The sequence below is a fragment of the Malaya genurostris genome, chromosome 3 (genome assembly GCF_030247185.1).
Source record: "Malaya genurostris strain Urasoe2022 chromosome 3, Malgen_1.1, whole genome shotgun sequence".
In the NCBI taxonomy this organism is placed as follows: Eukaryota; Metazoa; Arthropoda; class Insecta; order Diptera; family Culicidae; genus Malaya; species Malaya genurostris.
This window is the reverse complement of record NC_080572.1, coordinates 282,605,586-282,629,898: the sequence shown is the minus strand read 5'-3', so window position 1 is coordinate 282,629,898 and position 24,313 is coordinate 282,605,586. Positions and strand designations below refer to the sequence as shown.

The 24,313-nt window shown below is 38.9% G+C and overlaps 1 protein-coding gene across 1 annotated transcript in view; it reads left to right on the top strand.

The window, feature by feature from the left end:
• The window catches only part of LOC131437484 (acid sphingomyelinase-like phosphodiesterase 3b), a 241,104-nt gene that overhangs the window by 48,355 nt on the left and 168,436 nt on the right, over nucleotides 1–24,313 (top strand). Inside the window, exon 2 of the mRNA XM_058606862.1 lies at nucleotides 13,673–14,531. Coding sequence (XP_058462845.1) covers nucleotides 14,399–14,531 — 133 coding nt within the window. The 5' untranslated portion in view covers nucleotides 13,673–14,398. The remainder of the gene's footprint in view (nucleotides 1–13,672; nucleotides 14,532–24,313) is intronic.

Sequence of the window (24,313 nt, the reverse complement as noted above, 5' to 3'; positions counted from 1 at the left end):
GACTCGGAAGCACCCATGGCACTTGGGAAAACCTGCTGGAACTCCATCATCACTGGGGGGCGAAATATGTGTGGGCTCAACATACGCACACACTCACACAGACGCACAAACTTACGGGAATACTTTCACCGTTAGTGAGGCGAAGAAAGGACGTCTCAAGAGGATTAAAATTATCGTATTACGTGACGCGGAACCATAATGATTAACATATTTCTTGGTACGTGGCGTTGCCCTTGCAAGAGCGGACAGACTACGTGAAGTGTCGTGTCCTTCAATTCCTGCTGATGATGGCATTATTTTTGTTCCCGAAAAAAAATTCGATCCGATCCACATGCTCACCGGCTGCGGTTTAGTTGGTTCCAGAGAACAGTTTCAATTCGTCACGAAACTAAACAAAGTATGCCATGGCCAAATGGCGGAACACAAACCTTACATAACCTCATTAAAAGTTGCTCCTACACCAAACAACAGTATTGTCAATACATGGGGTATTGACAATATCTTCATCGGATGGACGAAAATATTGTCAAAGTATCCAAAATTCTCATCAATCCGACAATACTTTCACTCCTGGGAGGAAAATGTTGAATAGGTGTAGGGAGCTCTTCTCTAAATGGTTCAATATTCAGTTTTAATGTTTAAAGCTCCAAATTCATTCTGGATTGACAGTAATAACTGAGTTTTATGAAAGACATTTGACAGTAGTTGTTTGTTTATTAATATATGGAATGAAAATCAATCCTTTTCTACAAGTGACCTCAAGGACAAAGCAATAAAAAATATTGTTATTGCATTTTATTGCTAGCTCTTCTCGTAACTATCTAAATATATTTTCATTAGAACATCATGGGAAGTTCCATATGTTTTATAGCAGTAAAATCATTTAAAATCGAATGTGAACCTAAATACTGTCCCAGAAAGTATGGACGCAACCAAAAAAAGCTGCCATTTCGCAATGGTTTAGCATCTGTCAATTTTTATGGCTGCGTCTCGTTGTTTACACTCTTCTCTAACAACTTGTGCAGTTGTTTATTCGTTTTCATTAGTTTGTTTCGAAATGCGTGGACTTTCAGCAGAACAACGTCGAAAAATTGTGTACAAATGGTGCACAGAACGCGGACTGTCACTGAGAAAGATAACAAGAATGGAAGGAATAAGTGAAAAAGCCATGCGAAATGCAATCAGGAAGTTCGGTGAGGATAACACCTTTGAGGATAAACCGAAAACGGGTCGAAAGAAAGGACCTGCTAACCCTCAGTATGCTGAAGGCGTTCGAGCAAAAGAAGGAGGTTTCAGTTCGGGATGTGGCCAAAAAAGTGGGCACTTCGAAGTCAAATGTTTTGAACGTTTGAATTTTCGAACCTATAAGAAGCAGAAACAACCAAAACGTAGTCCGAAACAAGAAGCATCCATCAGGCCGAGGGTTCGAAAGCTGTGCAATACGATTCTTGCTGGAAATTTGAACTGCATAATCATGGACGACGTAACCTACGTGAAACTCGATTACAAATCCTTGCCGGGATCACGAGATTATACGGTGTGAGAAGGGCAAGTGTTAAACCAGTCCGAGATATCGATTGAAGTCGAAAAATTTGGTAAGAAAGCTATGGTCTGGCAAGAAATTTGTAGCTGCGGTAAGATTTCGAAACCCTTCATCACCACTGCTTCAATGAACAGCGAAATATACATCAAGGAATGTTTACAAAAACGACTTCTACCCATGATTCGAAGCCACAAGGATCCTGTTGTCTTCTGGCCAGATCTTGCTTCTTGCCACTACTCGAAATCAACGGTAGAATGGTATACTACCAAAAATGTCACTTTCGTCCCAAAAGACATGAATCCACCAAATTGCCCACAACTTCGACCAATTGAGGAATTTTGGGCATTTACGAAGGCACATTTTAGGAAGCATGTCTCGGCAGCCGAAACCATTCAACAGTTCGAAAAAGATTAACACTCAACCCAGTAGTTCCGGAACCGGTAGTCGGATCCAGATGAAATTCAGGAATTTTAATTGGGAAATATAACACCTTCTGCTTCATCCTAAGCTCATGAAAATCGCGGTTAGCGGTTTGGAAGCTTTGACACTCATCCCCCTGCAATTGTGGAACCGATAGTCAGATCCGAATGTAATTTCAAAGTAGATTTTGAGACAATATTGGCTTTAATTCAAATCACGATTTGTAAAAATAGTTTCAAGCATAGCTTTGAAATCGAAGGGAGTTCTACTAATAAGTTCAGCAAAGTAGAAGAATTTATTAGCCAGATTTTATGGGAATTGTGCTTGTTTTTGGCATCGTTTGTGAAAAAATACTCATGAAATTGAAAATTTTCCATTTATCACACTCTAGTTCCGAAACCGAAAGTCGAATCTAGATAAAATGTACTTAAAAATTTTTGTATCAACTCAAGATCTTTCGTTTGAATCTTACTTTGTGGAAATCGGTTAAGACTATCGTCCAAGTACCTTGTGCGCGGGTGGTTTTAAGAAATTTTTGATGAAAATTTTGCAAAATTTGCCAAAACCAAAAACATACAGACCTTTATAAAGCTTTTATCTATCTGCAGGGCAAAATTGGCTGAAAAATTCGGAGGATTTTTCGAGTCTTATCAAAAATAGCTCTGAAAAACGTTATTAATCCACCTAGCTGTGAGATGATACCTTTTTTTATCAATCCGCATGTGTTGTTTTTGCATGGATATTCTTAGATGTTTTAGTTCTCATGACATTTTTTTAATTATCGTCGTTTCAAACGGCAAATTGAGATTTTAATCACTCATTACCCTGTAATTTCGAATCTGCAAATCGTACCGAATTTCAATCTTAACTTGTGACATTCGATTGAATATGCCATGAGATGTCGAAGTAAGTTCCACTTTAGAGTTTTTCGTCATTAATTATGGTACTTCCAGAGCTGGTATTCAGGAACTAGCATAACCCAAAATGATTCGAATGGCCATAAATTAATACGCCAAACAATTTACATCTTCTATATCGGTATGAATTTTAAAAATTCATCATCTGTAATTCCAGAATCGGATAAAATTCATCAATTTTGTATGGGACCTTAAGTCCTTTAATTTGAATTTTTGTTTTTGAAGTTCGATTTGGGCTTTTTGAAAAAATGATTAAACTTTGAGAAACGATTCGAAACTGGATCCGGAGTTCTAAGATCGGTGTAGCCGAAATCAGATAAATTCACTTGAGGAGTGTGTAGACATCTTTGAGAAATTGTAGTGCGAATTAAAATTTGGGGGTACATTCCGAATCCAAAAAAGAATACCGCTTAAACTCAAATAAATTTATTTGGTAATCGACTATCCAAATTTGCAAACCCGATAAACCTGATTAATTTATGTGAAATGGAAATTTTTATACTAATCACCCTGTATCTCCTAAACCAGAAATCGGATCTGACTAATTTTTATAGGATTTTAAAACCTCTCATTTGAATCATAGATGATTCTTAGATTTCATTTGAATCTTAGATCGGTTCAGCCATCTACGAGAAAATAGAATTGCATTATTTTAATTTCGTTTCACATGTCATCCTGTGGTTCCGAAATCAGAAGTCGGATCCAAATTTGGAAGTATACTAGTTTTCATATGAATCTGAGTTTGTAGAAAACGGTTTAGCCATCTCCGAAAAAATTGAGTGAAATTATTTGTCACACACGCATTTGCTGATCTCGACGAACTGAGTCGTATGGTATATGGAAGTTATGTTCTTCCAGCTTTTATTGCTGTAAGTAGTTTAAATCAATATAATTATGGAATTACTCTCAACTCGAAAATGCTGATATCATCTGGTTTATAAATGCCATATTCGAACGATTATGTTGCCAAAAACGAACCGTGCTAAAATCGGTCCAAGGCAAATTGTCATGAAAAATGATGCTGTACACAGTCTTTTGGGCACTTCTAATTGTATGTCACAGTATAAAAATCGTGTTTTCCGTTTTTTTTGACATAATTTTTTTTTCAAATAAACCTTATGCTGGCTACAAAGATTACATTCAGACACATTTTGATAAAACCTTTTCACGCTTTTCATATAAAATCAACGAATTTCAAAAATTTCAATGAAATTGGTTATATGAAATTCGTTTTTTTTTTTTTATTCAATATTATAGTATAATTTTAAGGCACACTGCTTAAGCTCTAAGATGCCAAGGGTATTTACTAATCTTAATTACGACTAACTTAAAACTAGAAAAGTATCATTATGTAATGTAGCGGTAGCGGATTCTCGAGAAGCTATCGGTAGTGGCCGGTGAATTGAATATCGCATGAGGGTCTTCCATATGCCGTTGGCGAAGATCCATGTTGGCCGCATCCTTCGGTCCGTGTGGGTCCGCGGGAAACACCCCCAGGCTACGAAGGCCCGGCGGGTGGCCCGCATGCTGGTTTTCGACTGGGGCGGCCTTCCGTGGACGATGATGGTGATGTTACGGAAGAGAATGAAAAAAAAAGTAAATATTGTGGAAACGGGGTAAAAAGGGGATGTGGGAACAAAATGTTTGAAAACGATAAAGATCTAATTAGTTGCCATCGAGATGGTGAAGAGACAGGGAAGGGGTAACGAAAAAGTTAGTGACAAAAAAAGATCTTGTTAGTTCCAATGAAGATGGTGGACAGGGATATGAAATTCGTTGATTTTTCATAAAAAGCTTGAAAAGGTTTTCCAAAAATGTATCCGAATGTGATCCTTGTAGCCAGCAAAAGGTTTATTTGAAAAAAAAAATTTCACACTATCGAATTATTTTTTCAAATAATTGTGAAAGATAAAAAAACTCATTTTTCCGGAGCTATTTTTGATAAGACTCGGAAAATCCTCCGAATTTTTCAGCCATTTTTGCCCAATTTGCTCAATTCGTCGAGCTGAGTCGAATGGCATATGACATTTGTCCCTCTTAACCTCTGTTAAAAAGTCGGTTTCCACAGTGATTGCATAACCTTTCTATATGAGAGAGAGAGGCAAAAAGGGCTGCTATATATTGTTTGTCTGAAAATCCGAACATCTACAAATGTTACATTGATCTGCTAGAATCAGATCAATCGTAGAAAGATTTCTCGTAGAAGATGAATTAGTTGAGCTATTGGAAATAAAACTGGCCTAAAACCAGTGGAGAGTTCATCATGAAGAACTCGTACTTTCTGATTACTGCACGAGCATTTCGAATCTTGTTAGGAAAAAATAGATCGATATCTTGTGCGTTTTTACAGCTATCATTTGATTTATTTACCCATCAACGCAATGAACAGTCACGTACCTAGAGGGGGGGCCCGAGGGACCCTGGCCCCTCCCGAAATCAAAAACAGATATATAATTATTCAGATGGACTCAATGTTACATGTAACAACAACACAGTAAACGTAAAGAAATGTAATACAATAACAGTTCCAGTGAAAAAGTGTCTGTTAAAACACCCGTAAAAGGCACACCGAGAATTTGGTACATCAGCAATCTTCAGGAACATTATTTTTTTATCTTTGGGCCCCTCCCGAAACGAAATCCTGGGTACGGGCCTGGCAATGAACATCGTAAACATGCTGCATTTCAAAAATGGGATGACATGACTGATGTACCTTAGGTATATGTACATCTAATGATTTCAAATTGAATTTAATTACATGAAAATTTAAAATTTTTGGTCTGATAGGACATTGTTGATAATTGGTTTTATGGTTTCCAGCACAATCGCAGCTTGACAATTTATCTGAGACGATTTGTTTTAGTCTTTGTTAAGACGTAGAGCCGTCCTGAGCTAGTTTTAATATGATCAGTATCTAACGGGGAAACAGATTGGAAAACTGACATGTGAACTGACAATGATGTAATGAAAACCGCGAAAATGTTACCGCAGAGACGGGACTCGAACCAGTAGCTAACTCCTAACCGGGGAAATTGTTTTACCAATTAAACTACCCTGCATATAAAAAAACACATGAAGAGAAAGTCCAATTGATTGGACGAAAACTAAGCATGCTTCGCTGTACTTAGCCACCACGGTATTCACTTACACATACGAATTCAACAGAAACACATACAATGCTCACGAATCTATTTCTACCCATCTATTTTGGCCGCCGCATTTTCGGGTGGGAAGTAGACGGAGCAGAAAATATGAACTTCACCCGATATTGAAACGTTGGCCCATACATGTTCAAATTCTTTATATTTAGGAGTAATAATTTTTGCAGAAGTAAAGCAAGAGTTAATGGCTATGAGGACTCCACCTCCAGATTTTTTCTGACAAAGAGATAAATTTCGGTCGTGCCGAAATACGTTAAAATTATTCCCAAATACTTCTTCGCTTCTGACATTTTCATCCAGGCTAGTTTCAGTTCCTAGAATTACTTCGAAAGAGGAGAACTGATGAAATTCTTTCATTTTGTCTGGACTTTTCATGGGATTGAAATTTTGGCAATATACCAGAATTTCAGTCACATTTTGTTTAAGAGGCGAAGAAGTTTTTGAGAATTTTGTTAAGAAAAGTATCGAAAATAAGCTATTCCCAAATTTTTCTTGATAAAAAACTTTATTTTATTCAAACTAAAAATTGACCCTTAACTGTACGAGGTTTAACTTGAACATAATGAAAACCGGAAGAAATTTAAGTTATTTCTTCACGAATTTTCGAACTTTTGATCGAACATTTTTCATCACGTTCCGGACAAGTGTTGCATCGCATTTTTTGGACGATTGAGCCCAATTTTTTTTGAACTCCTGCATGTTCCCAGCTGCTTTACCAATCTTCTTGAAGACCCTCTTCACGATTGCCCTGTAACGTTCGATGGGTCGAAGCTGAGGGCAATTTAGTGGATTGATATTTTTCTCAACGAAATTTATATCGTTTTCCTCAAGCCAATTGAGAGTGGTTTTGGGATAGTGAGCCGACGCTAAATCCAACCAAGATAGTGGAGGTGTACTATGCTTTTTATATTAAGGCAGCAATCTCTTCTGGAGACACTCAGACCGATAGATCTCTGCATTTATAGTTCCGATAGTGTAAAAAATGGTTGATTTCAAACCACAGGAACATATTGCCTGCGATACCAGTACCTTTCGACCGAATTTATTCACTTGAATCGATCTGTCCGCATCGCTCACATTTTCCCCAACGACGACAGTAAAGTATTGTGGACCTGGAAGGGTTTTTGAGTCCTCCTTTACATAAGTCTCATCGTCCATCAAAACGCATGCATCCGGACGCTGCAAAAGATGCGAATACAATTTCCGGGCCCTTGTTGCTGCTCGCTTCTTCTGTTCTATACTTTGTTTCGAGATTTTCTGCTTCTTGTTGGTCTTCAGGTGATTTCGCCTCTTGATACGCTGTATCATTCCGACACTCGTTTCTGCTTTTTTGGCCAAATCACGTATTGACATTGATTAGTTCTTCATGATTAGAGATACCACTTTCTGGACCAGTTTCGAATTTGAAGAATCGGGTTTTCTGTCTCTTCCTGTTAGCTCATCCAGAGAATAGTGTTCCCCAAACTTATTAATGATGGTTTTAACACTGGCATGATGAATTCCAAACCGCTTCGCCAATTTTCGCAGAGTAATACCTTTCTCACTTAGCCATGTGTCCAGAACCTTAATTTTCACTTCTTTTTCTATACGCGAAATTTTGACAACGCAGAATTTCCACCGCACTAAAAAGTAAGCAAACGAAAGCTGACAACTAAACGCACAGCATGCTGTGATCTGAGCATAAAAAACCATCACAAATACATGCGTACAACACAAATGTAACTGGATAGCTTATTTTCGGTACACTTTTTATACTTACATTATCAATTTCTGTGTCTATTTCTTCGTCAAAGGGCGTCATTTGTTCCGAAAAATCGGCTGGACAAATAATTTCGGTATGCGTCGAGGTCTGCTACGGCTTCGTCCGGCTTAAGTCTATATTCTGGATGTACTTCAGTGAAGATGCACAACATTTTTATACCAGTTGGAGTTTGTCCGTCGATGCAGACGTTGGAAGATTGGTCTTTCATGTATGCTACACGGAACGACCGAAATCAGCATTTTCGCGAAAAATTTAGTTGATTTGCTGATTTTAGTTAGTTATTTTTTGAGACAACTAAAAAAATCTTACTTTTGCTGATTTAGATTTTTTATTCTCATTCCCTTAAAAATAATAAAATATTTGTTGAAATGACTATTTTTTTTAGTTGAATTCACAAATTAAACGTACTGTCATTTCTTAGCTAAGGCACACTTCATATCCAGTCAACTAATTTTTTAGTTGAATTAAAGAAATATAATGTTGTTTTCAACCAATATGAATAGTTGAATTGGCTTCTGCAATCTGCAGCTATATGGCGCCCTGTCACCGAAACGGTAACACCTTAATGACTACTAGCCACTAGATGGCACACTACTGCCGAAAAAAATTCAGACGCGGTTGTCTTTTCTATATTGGCAGGTATAAATACGATGTTGTGTTGGAGAAAAAGACATAAACGAAACGTAAACATCTTTTTGAATTTTTTTTCTTCTAAATCACTGTTTCTTCATTCTCACTGAAAACTTTGAGCACTCGGAAAACAAAAACCGAATACAAATAGTACACCGGACGGCGCAGCTCGGAAGGTTTGAAGATACAAAAAACCTTCATCACAATTAGAGTGAAACATTCGAAATTCACATCACTGTTCCGCGTAAAAACATTATTACGCACAATCGCTTCAAGTGCGCACAAATTCTGAATAAATACACTTTCCACTAACAGTTTACGTCATTTTTACATATCGGTTTAGAAAATTATATAGGGATATATCGTAACACATGCGAAAAACATCTAAACAATTTGCGAGCAGTTTCAACAAGACTGTCCCTTTTAGCTTTTTAATGGATTGTTTTGCTTTGACACTGCTGTCCTTCAGTAATGACGGTGATAGATAAATAGAATCAAAGTTTCTGATTTTAATAACGAAATTAGTTGTCAATGAGAATTTCGTGTTGGATTGAAATATTGCTGGTTTGTGTCCAGAATATTCGCCAACTAAACACATTCTCTAAAAATAAGAGTTTTTTTCAGCACAGTAAATTCTACATTTTAACTAATTTTATAGTTATTTTGGAAATTTTGTTGTTAGAATCAACTAATTCAAAAACAGTAATACGAATTAGGCGCAGAGCTAATTTCGGTCGTTCCGTGTAGATTTGAAGAGTCAGTCGCACAATAGGTGGCCGCATGGGGTCTAGTTCGAATTAACTGTCATTCGTACCGACGAACGAAATTGCGCCAGTGCAGTTGACTCCGATTGGTGATGGTTCGGCGGTGTTGTATTCTGGGTGTTGTACTGTAGATTTATTGTTGCTGCTTTCAGCTGGGGTTTTCCGATAAGGGTTGATTGTTTTGCCCTTTTTGAAGTTAACAAATATTGAGGTAATACTGACATTTGTACTTCGTTGTCCAGAAAATTGAATACACGCTGCTGCCCGTAATTCCTTGTCCGAAGGTACGGCATTATGGATAACCGATGGTAGAGGTTGACTAAGGAGTGTATCGAAAAGTAATTAGCAACATTGATTATTGAATAAAAAAGCGAAAAAAAAACATATTTTGACATCAGTTTTCGTTATATTGCAGAAAAATTACATTTTTATGCATTTCACTGATTATATTGAGGAAAATCCTAGTTTCTGTGAAACGCTCGCACTTTGGACTTGACATTCTTGATTAAATTCTGCACAGTTACTTTTGTGACTTTCCTGGTGGCAGCTGTCCAGTTGTTTTGGGACACTGTACCTTCCTTCCGAAAGTGCCGCTTGACAATTGCCCAATACCTTTCAATTGGCAGAAGATCCGGGCAGTTCGGTGGGTTGATGTCCTTTTCCACGAATTGTACATTATTTTTTGACAACCACTGTAGAACGGAGTTGGCGTAGTGGGCTGAAGCCAAATCCGGCCAGAAGAGAGGAGGAGCCTTATGCTTTCTGTACAGTGGCAGCATTCTCTTCTTCAAACATTCTTCCTCGTACACCTTGGCGTTAATTGTGCCCTTCGTGAAGAAAATCGACGACCGCAAACCACAGGTACAAATTGCTTGCCAGACCAACACCTTCTGTCCAAACTTTTCCATCGCCACCGTGGTGTCAGCGTCGTTCAGATCCTGGTACACCGATTTCGTATAATATTGCGGTCCGGGCAGCGCTCGAGAGTCTTCCTTGGTGTAGGTTTCGTCATCGATCAGGATGCATCCGTCTTTATTCTGTAGAATCCGGTTATACAGTTCTCGCGCTCTTGTTTTGGCCTGAACTTGCTGTGCCAGGGACTTTTTCGGCACCTTCTGTTTCTTGTGCGTTTTCAGGGAGTTCCGAACTTTGATCCGTTGAATCATCCCGATGCTGGTGTTGAACTGCTTGGCCAAATTCCGCGTCGACGCCGATGGATTTTTCCTGATGTACTCAACTACTTTTTAGTCCCGGCCGGGCTGGCTGGGACCCGTTTTCGTACCGAATCGGGGCAAATCCTTCATGGAAAGGGTCTTACCGAACTTCTCGATAATATTGTTGACACTGGTGTGGTGCACTTTCACCCGTTTTGCAATTTCGTTGTACGTGACACCACTTTCTGAGCACCAAGTGTGCAGAATTTTCTTCCGCGTTTCCGGATCAATTCGACCCATCATTGAAACGATAAACCGTACCGAACCCAATCGATTGCGCAGCTGTTATTGACATGTAAACAAACATGTCACCGCAAAACACGCTGCAAAAAATTAAGCCATTTCAGAGTAATAACTGTTTGAATGTTACTAACTACTTTTGATATACTCCTTAATTTTATTGTTGTTGCAGGTGACGTTATTGATATTGGATATTTAATTTTTGGTTTTGTTACTGTTGCTCTAATTGTTTGTGTTGAAGTTGACGTAGTCATTTGTTTTACTCTGTTTTTCCTGAAGCCGGCGATTGCGCTGTTTATTTTTATCCCGCTTCCAGAATTTATTTTTATCCCGATGAAGCGCCGGCCATGCTCGTTGCATGTGTCTTTTTTGCTTTTCTCTATTGAAAGGTATTAGAATTGCTCGAAAACCCGACTTTCGAACGGAGCCTCGGAGACCCATATAAGTTATATACCATTCGACTCAGTTCGACGAGATCGAAAAATGTCTGTGAGTAAGCAATTTTCGAAGATATTTATACGCGCTCAATTTTCTCAGAGATGGCTGAACCGATTTGAACAAACTTATGCTCGTTTGAAAGCTACTGTCGGGCCATTGATGAAGTATCGATCCATTAAGGTGACCGTGGACAGAAGCCAAGGAAAATAAATGTAAAAGTATTGGTGAAACAATACTTTTTCATATAGTAATAGCACCTAGCAGAACAGAGTAGACTTATCTCATCTTCATGCTCATTCTGGAGTTAACAAATTGCAATCATGCGACCACAAGAATGTAATGATTGTGCCAAAGAAGATAGTTTACTGTTTGCCTTCGCTTGGTTCTTGGCATTTTTCTTATATTACATAGTAAAAAGGAAGCTGTTACAATATATTTTTAAACAGCAACCTTCCTCGGACATGTTACATATGAAGCTCCCATATTCAAAAAATACAAACCAGGAAAGCAACCTCACCCAAAGGACATTCAAGTGGCACTTGAAGAGAGGGCTTGATGACAAATCGGCTATTTGCTCTGAAAAAATCTATCATGCAAATTTGAGGATATAATTTCATATATTGACGAAAATATTCTAAAAACTTTACCTATTGATACCAAATTATTGGAACCAGTACAGTTTCTAAATTCCGTGGTATTGTTTTGAACCGGCACTTCTGGCAGTTCTTCCACTGTTTGAACTGATGAGTCCCGCACATACTCACTACCCAAAACACACTCTATCAACGTATTCCAGCTATTTTTCTATTGATTTTCGCGAATGAGCGCTGCTTTCCTCTTTCTAGATGGACGAGGCATTTTGAAAAGATTGCAATACTTGAATTGTTTGTTTTTTTTTGCATCCCATAGCGGCGGTAAATAAGCCAACAGGGTTGCGGATAACTTGGAGGGGAAGCAATGTTTGGAATGGAAATAAGGGAAATGTTATCGTTTTTCTAAGAATATTGAAATTTTAGATGGTGACGTACGAAAGTAATTTTCATCCGTAATTCTAACTATATCAACGTGCAACTAATTGAAAATAATGCCATTTTTTAGTGCATTGCAAGGTTTTTTTTCTCTAATTATGTATGGCATCACTGCCAATATAAAAGGGTGGTATTACCAATACTAAAGCAGGCCGGCAAACTTTTTATCGTGGATTTTTGTAAAATTTTCAAAACCAGAAATGTGAGTTATTCAAAGGTTTTATAATAAAATGTTTAGATCAGAGGATAAGTTTACCGGTGAAGAACAACTCAAAAATGTTTCATAAAGCTTACTTATGTCACAGAGCTATAAACAGCAGTTGAAATCTTGAGGTGAGTGAAAAATAATAACATTCCAAGAAGAAACCTTCTAATGAAGATCCGAAAAAGTTTTGCACAAATCATTCTTCAGAGTTGATAGTTTATCGTAAACATATATCAATACGATGAATGATTATGTCACCAAATTGCATTAGCGATTCTACGCAACATGTTTACTCCTATGCGTAGAAAAAATGTGTTTCATGGTTTGTTTACATCAAGAGCATGGCAAAATAGTGGAAGGTGGAGTGGGAGGGTAGGTGTTTTCTTGGTTGCCATTTGTGGCTCGCTTCCATAGTCACCTTAACAAAGGAAGTTTTGAAACTTTTTCAATTCACACCCGGCCAATTTTCTATCTCATGAATTTATTAGCTTCCATTTTTCCCCTGGAATAATGCTTACCTACTTTGGCCAGGGAAAACAAGCAACCCGCCGGCAAATGATGAAGGAAGAAGGAAGCTTGAGCGGTTTATTGGAAACAAAATGCTGGGACATGCGAAGGTCGAGGGCGTAAACCCGTTTGCACTTCCGTCGTCGTCGTCGTCGTTGTTTCGTCGAGGGTTTATTGATCAAGTTGGCCTACAACCGAAGCGATATTACGTGATTTCAGCAAATTCGGTGGGTAGTAAAATAAAGAAACCGAAGAAAAAAAAACGGGACCGATCCGAACCACTGAATCATGATTGATTTCTTGTTTGGTCCGTATTATTGCTTTTCCTTCAGACGTCGTTATCTTCGTCGTCGTCTTCGAGAGAAACAAAGCCCAACCAACAAAAAAAAAAACACACGTCATATGACGCATGATTTGACATTGACATCCGGTTTGGGGGGAGGTCGGGTTTAATTATGGGTTCGAAGGACAACAAAAATATGCAATAACATCAACCCGTGCGCACGGTCTGGCAGAGTCCCTTCCGGGGTCACAATGTTTTTTTCTTATTTTTGTTGGTGGAAGTTTGATTGACTGCCCCCGCCGGGCCCCTGGAAGGCACGGAATGTGGCTTGTTGAACTAAACAAAGCGTAGCCTTTTTTTTTTGCTATTGGTTGGCTTATTTCATACTGCTATCGAATACTTTTTATTTTAGGGAGCGAAACTTTGCGGGCACAGACGGGAGACGGGTAATTTTCAGATTGAGGGGGATTGATTATACCGCTTAAGCATTCAGAACCGGTTTCAGTAAACAATCAATGACAAAATGCTAACTGGAATATTGATTTTTGTTTTCTTTTCAGGTTCATATCTAAGGAGACTTCAAATAGGCCTTATCATCAATCAATCGTGGTTTTGAAGGGCAGTGTTTTCAACGATCAGCTAGTTTTTTTCTCGGTGCCAAATTAAAAACATAAACCGGTAAACAGAACATTCTAATGAGTGTGAGGCTAATTTAAAAACATCCAAAATAAAGTGACGCAGTTTTCGATTAAATTTCCTTCCAATCAGTCTATTTTTCAACCGTGACACTCCACCGTCACCGTCAGTAGTCTTCGGAGAAAACAAGTGCACCAAAAATAGAACCTACACGTGTGTGCGTAATTATGGAAAGTGATTAGCCTGAAACGAAGTAATTATTTCACCACCACCACCCCGCGTAAGACTTACGCCGGGGATGTGAGAAAAAGAAATAAAAAAGTTTCGTTAAATATGTTTTCCTGTGAAGCAGGTAGATTTTCCCAGAGACAAACCCCGCCAAAGTTAGTCCGCTTAAACGCTCTGTAAGAAACAACCGGCCTTGGAAAAAGTTTGGTGACGACGGAAAAAGTGTGGTTGGAGATTTAATTCAAAACAAACATCCCGGACGGAGCGGATGCGGAGCCACTTTCGCGGAACTTGAAGCTTAAAGAGACTGTGCGGGAAAGTTGACACTCCACCTTCGAATAGGAAGTTAGTTGAACTGTGATCAAGCGGGACGCGGGAAACAAGAGGATTAACGGAACAAAGGCCACCCAAATGTCGAATGCATGAAACATAATGGATTACCTGGGCAACTTAAAATGGACCTCTACAGACGATTGAAGGTCTTCCCGGTCGTCGCCTTAACATGGGTATGCTGGGCTGCAATATGCTGTGTTAATTTGACGGAGGCGAGAATTGGTAAGTAAACACAAACGAACATCACCTTTCACACTGTTTACCGAGCGCAAAGTTGGCGTCTATGAGCAAAGTTACACAACAATTAGGAACGAACTTTTACAGATAACAATTAAACTTTTCCCCGGGACGAATCCGGCAAAACAGCAGGATTACTCCGGTCACGAATTCGCTGAATGAATATTCATATTCAACACACAAGACCTGATTCGCCTTCTCCAAATTTCGGTGTATTTCGATGTAGCACAAGCAAACAGGAATATCTCCCCTTGTCAGAAACCGCACCGCACCACACCGCATCGCGGCATGTGGCCATTCGGTTCCTGCCCCAATGCAGCAACTTTCGGAATGACAGCGACAAATGACTGCTTATTGATTCTATCGTGAATAAATGTTCCCTCTTTCTCTCTCTTTCATTTTTTTCGTTTGGTTTGCCCATCCAACTGGCATTTCCTTCCAGTGGCCATCAACATGCTATTCCGACTTCTGGCGTCGGAATTCCCTCCGAACAAAAACGAATGAAGAACTCCGAAAGTGGAAAGTGGATCGCATTCCGGTGGGAACACTGAATAAACGATTAACCTTCGGTAAATCTCCGCTGGGAATAATCGTCATCAAGGGGGCCCAGCCGAACGTGCTCATTGTTATCGGTGTCGGTTCCGCCATCCTGCAGATCTGGAACGTGCCGGGCTCCGGTTCCGTTTTCGGATGTACAATCGAACCGAATCGAACCAGCAGCAGGCTAGCGTGGGATATTATTTCTCGTTTCTTTTTTCTCGGGATCTGAAGGAGACGCACGGTGTTTCGCTGTGGTTCTCTTCGCTTGGAAACGAATCTGTATTTGGTTGATTTTTTTCGATAACATCCATTTCAAAACGCTACTGGTATTATTTGAGGGGATTGGAACTCAAGCCCAATAATCACATCGCATAATAAATCAAAATAAGCTAATCAACTATGAATATTTTTATTCTACCATTGCCATTGAATTATTAACATTACTAGCTGATCCGTCGAACTTCGTCTCGCTCAAAATTTATTTATTCGAAATTATGTTTTTGGACAGCAGAAATGTCAAACGACTAAGTGGTTAACATTTGCCTCAATTATTTTTCTGATTACTTATTCTACAATCCACGGAATTCGACACACATTCGCTTCAGCCCAAATAGAAATATCTCCAAAAATTAATGTGAAGATGTGAAATACTTTTGTTAAGCATAAATCGATTGTCATCCCATCCTTTGAGTCAATGCACTGAATAGAGATCCCTCTCTTATGGCTTCGACCTAAAAGACGTTTCTTGCTTCCGGTAATCGATAAAATAGATCACTAACCTGAATTTATATATCGATAAACTTAACACAATGTTGATAAGTGTTTCTCCTAGAGTAGTACATTCGGTAGAGTAGGATATATTTATAATTTGTATTTAGCCCAAGTAACCAATAGTTCGTTAAAAATGATTTAGCAAAGTACACTAGCGTGTTAAAAAAAATTAGTCACTTATTATGTGCGCTTTCAAACTTTAAATCGTTTTCTTACAGACAACCTGTTCAAGTTTTTAAATTTTTATCAAAAAAATGACAGAGTACTTTTTTAAACCCTCATCAAAAACTGTGTTAATTGCGAAAACGCGTAAATAAAAAACGTGGACCTAAAAAAAGCATGGATCCAAAATCTATTCTGACAATGTCTAGATAATTTAATTTAGATGCGATTAGTGCATAAAAACATATATGTTGTCACGATAAAAATGAAGTGAATGTTATTTTTTTGTGAAGGTAAGTCGATTTCTAAGCACGCGTCATTGTGTCTGCTCCAGTTTCCTGGTAACGTAACGAAACATGAGAGAGAGAAATAAACTCGGCTCATCAAGGCTGCCAAACAAGCGGTAACTTTATTGGATGCAGACACATTTTATGCAAACTTGTAACCGAAAATATCGAAACTTTTCGGGTCACCCGGCCCATCGAAGGTCGTTTTGTAAATATGCGAGAGAGCAATGTAATACGCAGAGCGAGACACGTGGTTACACGCGACCTACTGGCCTCAACCCTTAAATATCAAGAGTGAACCAAGTTAACTTGTGTTGGTAATTTGTGTATTACGTACGATTTATTTGGAACGTATTTCATAGATCTATGTATATTCATATATGCAGTGCAACCAGTTATCAAAGTGGTTCAAGCCACTTCAAGATTGATCTTTTTTAGCAATAATTTATTCTCAAATGAAAGCTAAGCCTGGTTTTGCCTTTCTCATATAGAAAGGTTATGCAATCACTGTGAAAACCGGCTTTTGAACCGAGGCCCGGAGGGCCGAGTGTCATATACCATTCGACTCAGTTCGTCGAGTACGCAAAAATCTCTCTCTCTCTCTCTCTCTCTTCTCTTCTCTCTCTCTTCTCTCTCTCTCTCTCTCTCTCTCTTCTCTCTCTCCTCTCTCTCTCCTCTCTCTCTCTCTCTCTCTCTCTCTCTCTCTCTCTCTCTCTCTCTCTTCTCTCTCTCTCTCTCTCTCTCCTCTCTCCTCTCTCTCTCTCTCATCTCTCTCTCTCTCTCTCTCTCTCTCTCTCTCTCTCTCTCTCTCTCTCTCTCCTCTCTCTCTCTCTCTCTCTCTCTCTCTCTCTCTCTCTCTCTCTCTCTCTCTCTCTCTCTCTCTCTCTCTCTCTCTCTCTCTCTCTCTCTCTCTCTCTCTCTCTCTCTCTCTCTCTCTCTCTCTCTCTCTCCTCTCTCTCTCTCTCTCTCTCTCTCTCTCTCTCTCTCTCTGTGTGGTGTGTGTGTGTGTGTGTGTGTGTGTGTGTGTGTGTGTGTGTGTGTGTGTGTGTGTGTGTGTGTGTGTGTGTGTGTGTGTGTGTGTGTGTGTGTGTGTGTGTGTGTGTGTGTGTGTGTGTGTGTGTGTGTGTGTAACGTTTTTTCACTAGCTTCTTCTCAGAGATGGCTGAACCGATTTTCACAAACTTTGATTCAAATGAAAGGTCTTGTGGTCCAATACTAAATTCCTGAATATTATTTGGATCCGACTCCCGGTTCCGGATTATGGGGTAAAGTGGGTTAAAAATTGTATACCATCACTGAAAATGGGGAAAAACCTTAAAAAAAATTTCTAAATCGACCTCAAATCTTTTCCTATTGATGGTTTTTATCAGTAGACGGTCAAACAAACCGATTTCGGTTATTCTTTTAAGAATCGAAGAAAATTATTTTGAAGAATACCACAGTATTATATATGATAGTATGATGGATATGAGAAAGGCATCATTACACCACTACGTGGATTAAAACAGGTTTTTGGATAAAATATTAGTCAAATATCAATTTTTCACCAACGTTTTATGAAAAATTGCTTACATTTTGTGAATGTGGATTTTAATTCCCTAATAAAAAGTTAGCAACACTGCTTGAATGCATTTGTGCTATGCTACGCCATTAAATTACATGTCTGTCACCCTGAATTACGGTGGTATCACGCGAGCATCATGACACAACGATGATTTCCGTACTACGGTCATTTATCGTTATACTGTGCAAAATCACCTCCCTGTTTACTGCCACCAGCGCCATTAGCGGGCGATGGTGAACTCGCGAAACAATATTTCCTTCTTCTTAAACTTCAAGCAACAAAAAACTTATATACTTTATCAACGTTGTAGCATATCTTCAAAAAGCAGTCAAACCAAGAAATCTTCATGAATTTGGTGAAGTTTTGAAATACAAATAAGAAATATAATATATTCATATTTATACATAAAATCAGCACTATTAACACATGGATCAATAAGTCCCGAGACTAAAGCAGAGATGGCGCTCGTAGTAAACCAGTAACCACGTCTTTCTAGAGTACTAACCTTTGTTTGAAACGGGTCAAAATTTTAAGTCGATCCGACCAGAAACAGCTGAGTTATCGAGGTTGGAGTAAAGTCGTTTTGTAGTTTGTTTAAAAAATGGAAAAAACCGAGTTTCGTGTTTTGATAAAACATTGTTTTTTAATGGGTAAAAACACCGTGCAAGCGAAACAATGGATTGAAAAATGTTATCCGGACTCTTGTCCATCAAAAGCAACGATTTGTCGGTGGTTCGCCGAGTTTAAACGTGGTCGTACCGAAACAAATGACGCGGAACGCTCGGGTGAAGCCGTTACACCGGAAAATGTGAGTGAAGTGACAAAAATTATAATGAAAGATCATAAAATGAAGCTCCGTGAGATTGCTGAGGTGACACAGATATCATATGGAAGTGTATTTACTATCCTTCATGAAAAATTGAGCATGAAAAAGGTTTTTTCCAAGTGGGTGCCGCGATTGCTTTCGATGAAACAAAAACAGCAACGAGTCGATGATTCAGAAAGCAGTTTATCGCTATTTACTCGCAACAAAAAAAAAAAAACATGGATACATCACTACACTCCAGAGTCGAAGCAGCAGTCATCTGAGTGGCGCACAGCAGGCGAAAGCCGTCCGAAGCGTCCGAAAACGCAGCAGTCAGCTGGCAAAGTCATGGCGTCAGTTTTTTGGGATACGCATAGCGTGATTTTCATTGACTATCTCGAAAAAGGTAAATCGATCAACAGTGATTATTATATTTTGAATTACTGGTTCGTTTGAAGGAGGGAATCGCAAAAAAAAAAACGACCGCACATGCAGAGAAAAAAATCCTTTTTCATCAAGACACTGCACCCTGTCACAAGTCGATGAAAACAATGGCGAAATTGAACGAATTGGGCTTTGATCTGCTTCCCCACCCCCCCATACTCGCCAGATTTAGCCTCCAGTGACTACTGGCTCTTTGCTGATCTTAAAAAAATGCTCCAGGGAAAAAGATTTGGCTCAAATGAGGAGGTCATCGCTGAAACTGAAGCTTATTTTGAAGCGAAAGATACATTTTTTTATAAACATGGTATTGAAAAATTGGAAAAACCTCGGAACCATTGTATCACCCTTAAAGGTGATTATGTTGATGAATAAAAAAAAAATTGCAAAAAAAATTTGTTTCCATTGTTAGTCTCGGGACTTATTGATCCATGTGTTAAGTAATTGTTTTCTATTCAATAGCAAGTAAAATTATTGTTGAAATGAATCTAATGAACATAATGATTCATATTTTGAATTACGTATGGTAATTCCATTCATCATATTGATCCTATATATTCACTTCTGGAAACTCTAAGTCTTCTAACTACTTTGTATTATATCAATATGCCGTTGAAAGAAACCTTGTTTTTGAATTATTTAGAAAGAGTCTTATTTCGGATATAAATAGAGAACAGCGAATCATGTCTTTCAGTGTGGGTGAATTGAAGCAGAAAAGGGAATCAAGTAACAAATTCAACTTAATAAATTCTTGTAGTAGTTTTCAGTGTCACTTCATTAATATAGCATAACAACTTTAAACACCTCAAACTCCTAATAAAACCATTATGAGATTATACTCCAACCTACTAGACTATTTTTTTAGATATGAAGCAAAATGAAGCATCAAACCTATGTCATATCCAAAGACTGTCCCAGAAAGTATGGACGCACTTTGATTTCGCTGTAAATAATTCACAAGTGTTAGATTTTATTCGATATACTGATAATATTAGACTACAACAGAATATTATTCTCAACATTTGCTACTTAGCCATTATACACTAGCTGGCGCACCTTCTTGCGAACGTTCCTCATTAAATTCCGTACACACTTTTTGGTGACAAGTTTTGACACTTTTATCCAATCTTTTCCAAAACTGTTGAATGGTTTCGGCTGCCGAGACATGTTTCCTAAGATGTGCCTTCGTTAATGCCCAAAATTCCTCAATTGGTCGAAGTTGTGGGCAATTTGGTGGATTCATGTCTTTGGGGACGAAAGTGACATTTTTGGTAGTATACCATTCTACCGTTGATTTCGAGTAGTGGCAAGAAGCTAGATCTGGCCAGAAGACAACAGGATCCTTGTGGCTTCGAATCATGGGTAGAAGTCGTTTTTTAAAACATTCCTTGATGTATATTTCGCTGTTCATTGAAGCAGTGGTGATGAAGGGTTTCGAAATCTTACCGCAGCAACAAATTGCTTGCCAGACCATAGCTTTCTTACCAAATTTTTCGACTTCGATCGATGTCTCGGACTGGTTTAACACTTGCCCTTCTCGCATATAATATTATAATATTGTATTGTGGTCCAGGCAAGTATAATATTGTGGTCCAGGCAAGGATTTGTAATCGAGTTTCACGTAGGTTTCGTCGTCCATGATTATGCAGTTCAAATTTCCTGCAAGAATCGTATTGTACAGCTTTCGAACCCTCGGCCTGATCGATGCTTCTTATTTCGGACTACGTTTTGGTTGTTTTGCTTCTTATAGGTTCGAAGATTCAAACGTTCTTTAGCACGAAGAACATTTGACTTCGAAATGCCCACTTTTTTGGCCACATCCGAACTGAGACCTCCTTCTTTTGCTCGAACGCCTTCAGTATACGTTTATCCAACTGAGTTTTAGCAGGACCTTTTTTCGACCCGTTTTCGGTTTATCATCAAAGGTGTTATCCTCACCGAACTTCCTGATTGCATTTCGCACGGCTTTTTCACTTATTCCTTCCATTTTTGCTATCTTTCTCAGTGACAGTCCGCGTTCTGGGCACTATTTGTACAGAATTTTTCGACGTTGTTGTGCTCAAAGTCCACGCAGTTCGAAACAAATTAATGAAAACGAATAAACAACTGCACAAGTGGTTAGAGAAGAGTGTAAACAAGTGTAATGAATTACTTCTATTTTTCTACATATGTTAGAAGTGATCACAAAATCTCCCTAAATTTACAAAATTTCGGTTTGCGAAATTACTCAACCGCTTTTATTTTCACGAAAACACAACGAGCTTTATTTTGCTGTCTTAACATTAAGATTCGGTTGCTCTGTAAGGAAACTTTAAAAATAATCGTCACATTACACAACATGTCACCACCACACGTTGAAGATGGAAACTTTATTTCGCAAAAAAATGCGCCGTAACAACTTGTTTAATTATCCTGTTTATTTCACACATCTTCATCGTCACCGTCGTCGTTGTCGTTTTCGTTTCCATTTGAGAGTGCCAGACTCGACTTGGCAGGGCCAAGTGCTCTGGGTTTTGATCCGATCAGGACCATAAAGGTTGCGCGGAAATGGATTACATGAAATTCCCCCCCCCCCCCCCCCCTCTCTCGTCCTCTGCAGCAAGCAAAGTTAAGCTCACAACTCGAACCGCACACGACAAATCCGACGAAGGGTGATTACTTTGCACATTAAACAGCAGGAGATGTTCCGTCATCATCATCGTAGCAACATCCAGAATCCCGTTGCCGTCAAGAAGAATTGACACATCCACAGCGGGTTGGTTCGCACATTGGAAGCGAATATGCTCGGCCGGCCCCGTCTTGTGTTGTTGCAATTAAATTTTGTCATGGTTTCCAGCTTTTGCCGGCATTAGAAAAACATTAAAGTGGGAATACAATCATCATCACTTCAAAACCCGACTGCAATCTTGCCGGGCCGGGCCCGGGGAAAAGTCCCGACCCCGGACATCTTTCGAGAGCCATTTCAGTGTTACTGGTGGAAACTTTTTCGTCCGAGCTCGATACAGGAAGCGACGAGTGATGCACCTGGAGCAAATGTTGATTATAAAGTAGCAGTGAAAGATGAATGTGCGGATGTGACAGCAAGCAGCTTGGCAGTCTGACAGTCGGTGCGGTGCGACGGGACGGAACGGGAATCGAAACCCTTTTCGCCTCAACAACACCCGGGGAACCGGAATGATGCTGCACACTCACTTCTGGCTCGAGAGCAAGTTCTAACGAGCTTAGATAACTTTGTTTGTGTGTGGTACATCGGGCTGGTGACCTCAGTGTGCACACGATGCGATGTTGCTGGGCTTTTCCGGCTTTACCTCGTCATGCCTTTGCCTCTTGTTATGCAAGATTATTCGGGCACCGGTTGTGAGCGATGGAGCAATTTTAAGAAAATGCAGAATGATGCTGTTTGTGGTGTGTTAATTGGTAAAGGATGATCCGACGTCCGGAAGAGATGTGCAGTGTTTTCCTCTGACAGGTTGATGGATAGTGAGAACTGACTTCAACTCAAAATATCTGGAGCGTACTGCCAGCCTATTGTTGCAGCAACTACCAGCTAGCAACTGTCAAGCAGTGGCTTTAGAACGGCATATTCTGATATCGTTTGCTAATCATCTTTTTCGGAAGGCTCGAATTCTAACCCGGAAATGTAATTGAAGATTAGGTTTTGTTCGTTCGTTTGATATAGGCTCAAAATAAAGTAATTATGTTTCTCTCTGATTAAAACGTGGTTATCCCTTCACTATCAAAATCCCATCTATTAAACACTCGTTAAGTATGGCATAAACCAGAACCTACTCGCTTGACAATAAACACGATCATAATCAATAAAACCATTAAACCGTTCGAAGACAACAACGAAAAAAAAGCAGAAATAAATGCCTTTTTAATTATGAGCGGCGTACTTCTAGCCCTGTGTGTGTGTGTGTGTGTGAGTAAATTACCCATGAGGGTTGTACACAGCCATAAATTGGTTATGGCAATGGCGTGGAAAAATCTTTTGTTTTTGGTAGAACGCCAACGCCAACAACCAGCCAGCGTCAGCGTTTTATGGACGGTCATTTATCGGTTCCGGAAAGGGTTTTATCACACACAATGCGGCAAATCGTGAACTGACAAGAAATGTATGTTCTCGTGATGGTTTTGTTATTTCGTTCATTATTTGGAACAACCGAATTTTCGAATAAAGGCAGGCATTTCAATTTGATTCACGTCTCGTTAAAACCAATGGCACATACAGCGAGATTGGTGTCCGGTAGTGAAATTTAAAATGGACGAAAACTGTCAAAACATCGATCAGTTTCAATAATTCGATTCTAACGAAAAAAAAGTTGATTTTCCACCGTGAAAACTGTTTTATTCTTCAGTATAGTCTCCATCCAGAGCGATGCACTTGACCCATCGGTCCTCCAACATTTTGAAAATCTTGAAAAAAATTGGTCAAAGCCTTCAAAATAGGCTTCCATTTCTGAAATGACCTCAGCCTTCGACGCATGTTTCTTTCCCGGGAAAACCCTTTTTAGGTTTGGAAATAGATAATACCGTAAATCATTAAATTTCACCGTTACTTTTTTATCAGGACACTAAACTTGTCTTTTTCCACAGCTTGATGAAAACTAGACTGTTATTCAAACACTGATTAGATAAATAGAATAGAGAAGAGAACAGAAAGAACAGAAAGAACAGAAAGAACAGAAAGAACAGAAAGAACAGAAAGAACAGAAAGAACAGAAAGAACAGAAAGAACAGAAAGAACAGAAAGAACAGAAAGAATAGAAAGAACAGAAAGAACAGAAAGAACAGAAAGAACAGAAAGAACAGAAAGAACAGAAAGAACAGAAAGAACAGAAAGAACAGAAAGAACAGAAAGAACAGAAAGAACAGAAAGAACAGAAAGAACAGAAAAAACATAAAGAACAGAGAGAACAGAAAGAACAGAAAGAACAGAAAGAACAGAAAGAACAGAAAGAACAGAAAGAACAGAAAGAACAGAAAGAACAGAAAGAACAGAAAGAACAGAAAGAACAGAAAGAACAGAAAGAACAGAAAGAACAGAAAGAACAGAAAGAACAGAAAGAACAGAAAGAACAGAAAGAACAGAAAGAACAGAAAGAACAGAAAGAACAGAAAGAACAGAAAGAACAGAAAGAACAGAAAGAACAGAAAGAACAGAAAGAACAGAAAGAACAGAAAGAACAGAAAGAAC